This window comes from Notothenia coriiceps, unplaced genomic scaffold (genome assembly GCF_000735185.1).
Source record: "Notothenia coriiceps isolate Sejong01 unplaced genomic scaffold, NC01 NC01_scaffold00037244, whole genome shotgun sequence".
In the NCBI taxonomy this organism is placed as follows: Eukaryota; Metazoa; Chordata; class Actinopteri; order Perciformes; family Nototheniidae; genus Notothenia; species Notothenia coriiceps.
This window is the reverse complement of record NW_011369945.1, coordinates 14329624-14338589: the sequence shown is the minus strand read 5'-3', so window position 1 is coordinate 14338589 and position 8966 is coordinate 14329624. Positions and strand designations below refer to the sequence as shown.

Here is an 8966-nt window from a genome sequence, read left to right as displayed (position 1 = left end):
CCATTACGTTGGAGACATTTGATGTGTGAGAAGTGGTCCAGCTTTCCACATTTCACATTTTTAAATGTGACGAGAAGACCATCTGGATTACTCATAATGCGACTGCATGTTTGCTATACTGACCATTTGGGACATTACTTTTTGCAACCCAAAACGGCTGTACCCTTAACAATAGCAAAATGTAATTCAGATATGTGAACTGAGACAGAAGCTAGTGTTTCTAGCATTGTGCCGAAGTTGCTATGTCACTACGAATGACGACACTACAAGAATAAAAACTTGAATGAATTTTTTTATTTAAAAAAAGCTATTATCTGAATTAAAACTCTGAAGCCATTATGTATTCTGTCAAAACTTTAGATTTTTAGTATAAAGCAGATGAGATGATGAATATTATCCATGTTTAAGTTTTATACTGTTAGTGGTTTTATATCCCCTTAGGTTGCAAATGACTTCAAAATGTCTCAGTGTCCTCAAATTGTTCCCCGTTCGCGTAATTCAGAAACCTTTCAGTTGTAAATGATGCAGCAGGACTGGACTCACCAGCGTGTCGCTTGCGCTCCTGCAGCTCGGTGACTTCTCTGCCCACCAGGTGTCGTGCTCTCCTTCAGCTTGTGCCCGCTTTTAGTGAGCCGAGTCTTCACTGACACCAGGATACCTGCACACAACACACACACACACACACACACACACACACACACACACCACACCACACAACACACACACACCACACACACACACACACACACACACACACACACACAACACACACACACACACACACCACACACAACACACCACACACACACACACACACCAACAACACACACACACACACACAACACACACACACAAACAAACAACACACACACACACACACCACCACACACACAACACACACACAGCAACAGGCTTACATGGATTCTTATTGCTCTTTCTTCTTTTCACAGTTGCACATTTTCACTGCAATCCAAAAGGAAGCTGCTACAACTAAATTCAGCGTGAAGGATTGTGGGGGAAAGGGAAAGAGGACAACAGGTTTTAGAACAGAATAACTTTTTATAAGTTGAAATTGAGTTTTTATTGACAGTTGCTTCATTTTTACAATTAACATAGTTTCATACTGTTGAAAATATATAAAGAAATTAATTTAAAAATATGCAATTAAAGTATAAAATAAGATATTTATATTAACAAAGTAAAATTTCTTATAAAAAGATAAAATAAAAATAGAATAAAATATTTTAATAACATGTTACAGTGGGAGGAAATAAGTATTTGATCCCTTGCTGATTATTTGGTAATGTTTATTTTACAATGAGAGTAAGGAATATCCAAAAGAAAATCCGATTTGACATTATATAAAAGATACCACATTTATTTGCATTTAACTATGTGGAAATAAGTATTTGATCCCCCTTTCAACCAACAAAGAATTCTGGCTCAATAGGACCGGTACATAATCCATTCCTTTAGGAAAGTGCCCCTCATATTCAAACCCTTTGATACCTGTATAAAGACCACCTGTCCACAAGAAATCAAAACCAATCAAGATTCCATCCCTCCTCCCACCATGGGCAAGGAACTAAAAGCTGTCTCAGGGACCTCATGGGACCAGACTGTTAGACCGCACAAGGCTGGATTGGGCTACCAAGATCGGTCCAGAGGAGCAGCTCGGTGAGGAGGAGACAACTTGTTTGTGCCTTTATTTTTCAGAATTAGAAGGAAAGGACAGGCATGAGCATTCAAGTCGGCCCTCGGGTCTGGGCTCCCCACCAACATCTGGGCCACGTGGGGGTTATTGATGATCAGGAAAAAGGTGAGGGGATCAGCCATAAACTTAACAAAGGGAGGAAGTTTTAATTGATCTTCAAGGCAGCTGGGAGCCCAGTCACACAAATGAAAGCTATTGGTAATACACTACACCATAAATTGATCAAACCTTTGCAGCGGCCTGAAGGGGCACCGCTGCTCAAAAAGAACATGAAAGGCCCGGTCTTGAAGTTGACCAATGAACCTCTGAAGGATGGTCTGAGAAGGCCTTGAGAAGGGTTGGTGTGGTCGATGAGACCTTCGAGATCTTTGGCATCGACTCGACGTGCCGTTGTTTGGTGAGGAGGACAGATCCTCTGACTATAACCCCAGAACACCCATCCGTTTCAAGGCATTGGAGGTGGAAACATTTCTGGCTTTGGGGGGTTTCTCTGCTAAGGGGGGACAGGGAGGACTTCCCTTGCATCGAGGACCCAGGATGTACGGGGTCCATGGTTAGCGTAACATTTTGCCCGATTAGCCTCCCTCCCCTCAGCCAGGGAACACTGAAAATGGCGTCGATGATGGATGGTCTTCCAGGCAGGACAATGACCCTGAACATAACAGCAAGGCAACACAGGGGAGTGACTAAAGAAGGAAGCACATTTAGGTGAGGGAGGGCCTAGCCAGTCTCCGGACCTTAATCACATAGAACATCTGTGAGGGAGCTGAAGCTTCCCAGAGGTCCAAGCATCAAGCCTTCAAAACCTGAAGGGTTTGGAGAGGATCTCTAAAATACAGACTGTTCATTTATTTGTAATTGGGCAAACTTACAACATGTGCAAGGGATCAAATACTTATTTCCTCCACTGTATATATATCACAATATATATGTATTATTATTAAGATATAAAAAAGTATGTATATCCACTAAGTACCGTTCTAATTCACCCTCTTTATTCGATTTCACCAAAGATCTATTTAGAAAATTAATCAAATATGTTTTTATGGGTAATTTACGTGTATACAATAGTTTATTTATAAAATAAGAAGAATTTTAATGTATCAGACATGGCCGACTTTGCTCAGATCCAAAGATTTGCCAGATGAACCCGCTAGGGGGCCCTGGGCCAAAATAATTGTCCAATTAACCAGCCAGTAGTCTGCCTACCTGGATGTTAACTGCGTATAAAGGGGCTGTTTCTCATATTTTACAAGGGCGCCGTCACTGCACACTGCACTGATCACTATGAGTAAGGGGACAGACTTGACTTTGCTTCTCCCAAACAAAGATGAAGTAGTTAGGATCACTTTGGAAAAGCATTACGTTTGTGTGTGTCTGTGTCTGTGTGTCTGTGTGTGTGTGTGTGTGTGTGTGTGTGTGTGTGTGTGTGTGTGTGTGTGTGTGTGTGTGTGTGTGTGTGTGTGTGTGTGTGTGTGTGTGTGTGTGTGTGTGTTGCTGCAGGTTGTTCCTGTGCAGGTGTGTACGGCTTACATGAATGAGAGTATTTCACCATTGGGGGCACAAAACTTGAGCCAGCTGATAACTGATAACTATATTCAGAGCTTTACAATATGGACTACAAATATGTTCTAGTAAGGGTCAAAGCCCGTCCAGCCTTTCCAGTCGTGCTACAGAGACCCTCAGGTGCAATGCATCTTCCCCAAAATGAAATAACTTCCAGGCAGAGTGTGACTGACCGTTGACGATTCTGGCCACCCTCCAGAGTCGCAGCAGGATGAGGAGACCCGTCCCATCAAAGGCGTCTTCATGGAAGATGAACACAATGTCCAATATGAAGGAAACCGTCACCACCAAACCATCAAACACCTCAAATTTGTGCTGGAAGAACTCCAGACGGTAAGCAAACAGCTTCCCGAACAGCTCCACCATGAAGAACGTGAGCAGAGCCAGGCTCAGGTAGTGGAAAACCTGCAAACAAGTGGGTCAGAAACAGGTTTTATACAAAAACACTAAATGTGGAGCAATCTGTCTCTCACCTCTGGAGCAAGGTGGCCATGTTCCAACTTGATCACGGACAGATCTATCAGCAGCTCGGCCAGAACAAAGATGGCATCCAGGACGACCAAACACACCACCACCACCTGGAAGCCAAGTCAGACCATCAGTACAAGGTGCCTCAACACATTGTACACATCAAGCTCTGTGTTTCCTACTGCATGTGTGAAACAAATACACAAAGGGAGACACAATCACAAGTGATGTCACATTATTCAGCGCCGGTTGGGTATAAGACTAACGTTTGGAAAGTGACCACATGTGGAGATAGAAAGAAGAGAGCCTCTGCTCATTTGTACAAATAAGACTTAATAAATGAACATAATTAATGAAGGCTGAATCACCAATTTTCCTGCGGTTTCTGGGAAGCTCTAACAAAGCAGCAGAGGATCGCAGTGTTCTTGACGGCTTGTAGCTGACCATGGAGTTAGCGATGTAGCTTGGTGTTTGCCCATTCAGGGCTTTATATGTCAGGAGGAGGAGCTTAAAATAAATCCTAAAGTAAACAGGAAGCCATGGCAGAGCGGCTTAAACTGGACTGATGGGTTCACTCTTCTTAATTCTTGTTAGCAGCTGATCTGCAGAGTTTTGGAGTCTGGCAGTAGTTTTTTTCGGGAGGTCAGTGAAAAGTGCATTACAGTAGTCTATCCGGCTCGAGGCGAAGGCAGGTATTAGCTTCTCAGCGTCTTTCGGATTTATGAATGGTCTTACTTTAGCAATGTTTCTAAGGTGAAAGAAAAAATGTTGTTATCATGTTGCTAATGTGTGAGCTGAAGCTTAGATCTGAATCTAATACAACAGACTTGTGACCTCCGGTTTGATCCTGGGAGTAAATCTCCCCAGATTATTAACCAGCATTTCCCTTTTTGCTTGTGGGCCGACTAGCAGGATCTCAGTTGTCCTCATTCAGCATTAGGAAGTTACTGCTACTACTACTACTACTACTACTACTACTACTACTACTGTGCAATGCAGTGTGATTTGGTTCTCCGGATATATACAGTTGTGCATCATCCGCATAGCTGTGAAAGCATACATTGTGTTTTCTGATGAGGTCACTAAGTATCAGCATGTATAATGAAAACAATAACGGACCTAGACAGCTCCCTTGTGGAACCCCATAACAGCTATTGTGTTACAATACAATACAGCTTTATTTATATAGCACTTTAAACCTCCAGACCAAAGTGCTGTACAGGCAAATAAACAAAACAAAACATACAAAAACTCACACAGCTCAGCTCACACACCATAAAACAAGTACAAGTAAAAACAATAGACAATTTAAAAGCAATAAAAGCAACGCTCTAAAAGATGTTAATATGCTAAGGAGAAGAGGTGGGTTTTAAGAAGCGATTTAAAAGCAGGCAGTGTGGCAGCCTGTCTGATGTCGTGTTCTTCTTTGGACACATGATTTCAAAGGCTGACATAAAATATTCTCCCTTTGATTACATTTCTGAACCAGTTTAAGACCTATCAGAAAGATCAACCCACTATTGTCGGCAGTCACTGTTGCCTTGTGGGTAATGTAGGCGACAGGTTTGACGAGAAGAACGTGTGGAATAAAAGTTATATCTTTGATTTTGCTGAGGCAAATGTGTTCTTTGAAAAGCAGTCTGTCATGAGTCTTACAATGTGAGAGGATGCTAAAAAGAAGTTGAACTGCCAAATATTGTCTGCTTCCAGCTTCTGATATACGTGTCAATGTTTGTCCGGTGCCTTGCTCAAGGGCACCACGGCAGGGCCAAGGAGGTGAACTGGGACCTCTCCAAGTAGCAGTCCACACTCCATACTTTAGTTCTGTTCTGGGACTTGAACCAGCAACCCTACGGCTCCCAGTCCAAGCCCCTACTGACTGAACCACTGCCAGGCCCACATCAGTGACTTGATGTTGCCCTAGCAACAGATGCATTGAAAGTGTTCAGGCCTACCTGGAAGCGGTCGGAGCTGTAGAGCCTCTGCAGGGACTGTCTGAAGGAGAGCGTGGTGGGGAACATCCCGGTGTTCGGGCTCAGCTCCTCGCTGGCCGCCTGCAGCTCCTCCTCCTCCTCCCCAGCGACCTGCGGCTCATCCCCAACAGCCGTGAAGTAGCTCAGGTACCGAGCCATGGTGGAGGGAGTGGACCGGGCCCAGCTCAGAGGCACAATGGAGAGAGCTTTCAAATCAAATTAATCAGCAGCCGTTCCTCTTATAACTTTAGTCGATATTTCAGGAAAGCTCTCTGGTTGGCTGTGCAGCTCAAAAGCAAAGCAAAATATAGAATAGTTGCAGAGGAATGTAGGTCAGTCAGAGACAGCCAAACACTGTCAGCCTGTGAGCAGATTTCTCCATAAGTTAGACAATCTGAGTTTACTTCTCTTTTAGGTTTGCAACATGCTGTTGAGAAAGCAAACCATCTGGTGAGGTTTGAAGGGGAAGCTTCTTAACCCCCCCACACACACACACACAAAAGTCTGGAGTTTAATGCAATCATAACCCATCTGCTTTGGACAATTGGTATAAACGGATTGATTCGGTCAATTTCACTGTCCACAGAAACAACTTTTGTTTTAGCCCTCAGAAGACACTCCAACATGTTATGGCTGTATAACCTGTCCCTGTGTTGGAGCTGTGTCCCGGAGCTGGGGGACAGCAGGAGATCTCGTGATGAACACATCCGTTTACGCGTTTCTGCAGATTCAGCGTTTTTACCGACAGAAGCGTAAACAATGCGCGCGAGGGAAATATTTAGCGCGAGCTGAAGTCGTTACTTTGTAAACTAACTGAGGTCTTACCTCTTTGTCCACACTGTGTCCTGTAGCTGTAGCACACGGTTCCTCTCACTCAGAACTCTGTGGACTTCCAGCAGAAACTCCGCACCGCCCCCTCCTTCCACAGAAACATCGTCCTGCCAACTGCTTGTTAATGTGGAGCCGCACTGAACATTACTCAAGAACACCTTTTATTTTATAAAACCCTGCATAGCATACACTACAAAACACTCATAACAACAAGAATTACATTTCAAATGCCCCCCTTTGCTATTTCATTTTTAAGAAGACCTCCCTATAAATACTTTTGGAAGGTTAAATGTGTGCCGAATTAAGGTCAGTTCCTCTCATGATTCTGAAACTGTATTTGAGGGGAATTAAAGTTCATGTTTGCATAGCAACCATAATCAAATGTAATGATTTTTGGCTGGAGTTTGCTGTGAGATAACATACTCAGTTTTTTTAGCAATTTGAGACAAAAGTAATCACATGCCTTCAGTATTTGTTAAAGCCAGTTTTGTTTATTGTAGGGATTATTTGCCTGTATCAAATAGTTTTGAGTGTATTTGACCAATATTTAATTTGGCTACATTCTTTGTGCTGCTGTGTATCTAAAACATAACTACTGACCATCTTGCAAATGGATGGAAAAACAGATAGACAGTTTTGGTGATTTATATTGTGCCAGACGAGGGTTAGTTCACTCGCGTTTCATAGGAAACACTGTGACTTATTAACAAGAGAAAACCATCTTATAAGGGTTCAAACATTAGATGTATAAGTCATAGCACAAACATGTTTCTCAGGCCCAATCCCAAACCACACCGTACCCTACACTACACTCCCCTCCGTTTGCGCATTCGGGCGGAGGGTCGGCCACATTAAAGGTGGGCTAGGTAAGTTTGAGAAACCGGCTCGAGATACACGTTTTGTTATATTCCATGGAATGCTCTTAACATCCCGATAGCAATGAATATCTTAAATACTTTGACAAAAAACCATACAAAAATGTCATCTGTGTAAGCCGTAGTACTGTAAAAAGCACGACCAATCATTTTAGCCGACCCGGCTAAAATAACTGGATGGCCTACCTGCCTGTCAGCCTTCCATCTTTGCACAAATTTATCTCGTGCCCTCATTGGTCATATGCGCGTTCGTGTGTGTTGGAGGAGGGGCTCTATGGAGTCAGATTTGGGTCAATATTCTAGTGCGCAAAACAAGCTACTCACGAGCGGAAAATGTGCTTTTACACGGGCATGAAATGACCCTCGCGCGCAGACAGCCCTCTTGCTCGCTCGCGGGAGTGTCAGCCTCACTCGCTCGCAGAGTCTGTCTGCACGCGCGTGAAAAGTTTCTGACACTTTGGGGCGGAGCCACTGGACTTTGATTGACAGCTGCCAGGAAGCCCAGAGTTGCCAGGTTTGATAAATGCTTGAACTACCAAGAGCCGAGGAGTGACATCAGCAATATCAGTTGGACGAGATTGAATGGTAAAGTTGTCCATAAAAAAACATTATATTCGTAAAGTGTACAGCTAATATATATATATATATCAATTAATTTGATATGAAAAAAATTACACATTAATTCTAGGAGTGTAATGCTTTGACAAACACTATAGAGAGGCGAAGTCCCGCCCATCGACTTCCGACCCATGGGACCCCGGAAGCGGAAAATTATACATTGAAGTCAATGGAGAGAGAAAAGTCATCTTTCGATCCCGTTTGAATTGTGCCACATATGATGTTTGTCAAATTAAAAGAACATTTTGCAAGTCAAAAAAATAAAAATGTGTCGTAAATCTGTGAAGTTACACATTTTTTTGTGTGAAACCGCTCAGTGAACTACAGGTCTCTGGTCTCGCACAATACGCGTCACCATCACAAAGATGGCCGTCACGTTAGCAAATGTCACCTGTTTCTTTCAGAATGAGGCGAAAAAGTATAAAACGAGGTGAAAATCACTACAAGTCTGGGCATGTTGAGAGCTGTACATACACGAAAGGGAGCGGTTCTGTAAGAGCCAGCATGCGGGACCTAATGTCAGCTAGCCCGTAACATTAGCATAACAAGCGTACACTAACGTGTTTTTGCTTTAGCAACTCGTTTTGTCACACGGACCACTATTGCGGGTAAGTATGTGTAACTTCCGGTTGTTGTTGTTGCTTCATCTCCGGATACCGTGTGCCTGATCTGCCTGCTGATGAGCTTATCATCTTAATTAATCGATCCGGGGTTTAAAACTCTTTGCATCACGGCCCAACTGCCTGACGTTTGTTAATCACACAGTTACTACAGCTTAAGCCAACTCACAACTCTCCTTGCTCTTAGCGACTTGCTACTCCACAGTTGCCCTACACTCTTTTTCGGGGGTTTTGCCCTAACGCGTAGGCCCTCACTTTAGCTTGGATAGACGAGCATGGCTCTTTCCCCACCTCGGGTGCT

At 43.4% G+C, this 8966-nt stretch overlaps 1 protein-coding gene across 1 annotated transcript; it reads right to left on the bottom strand.

Annotated features, from left to right (window-relative positions):
• Positions 1 to 539: 539 nt before the first annotated feature.
• On the bottom strand, positions 540 to 6585 carry hvcn1 (hydrogen voltage-gated channel 1). Its single transcript, XM_010794291.1, has 5 exons — positions 6547 to 6585; positions 5704 to 5905; positions 3754 to 3858; positions 3454 to 3685; positions 540 to 658 (listed from the first exon to the last, which is right to left on the bottom strand). Exons 2-5 carry the CDS (start codon positions 5878 to 5880, stop codon positions 540 to 542), a joined length of 633 nt encoding a protein of 210 aa, XP_010792593.1. The 5' UTR covers positions 5881 to 5905; positions 6547 to 6585.
• Positions 6586 to 8966: the final 2381 nt, after the last annotated feature.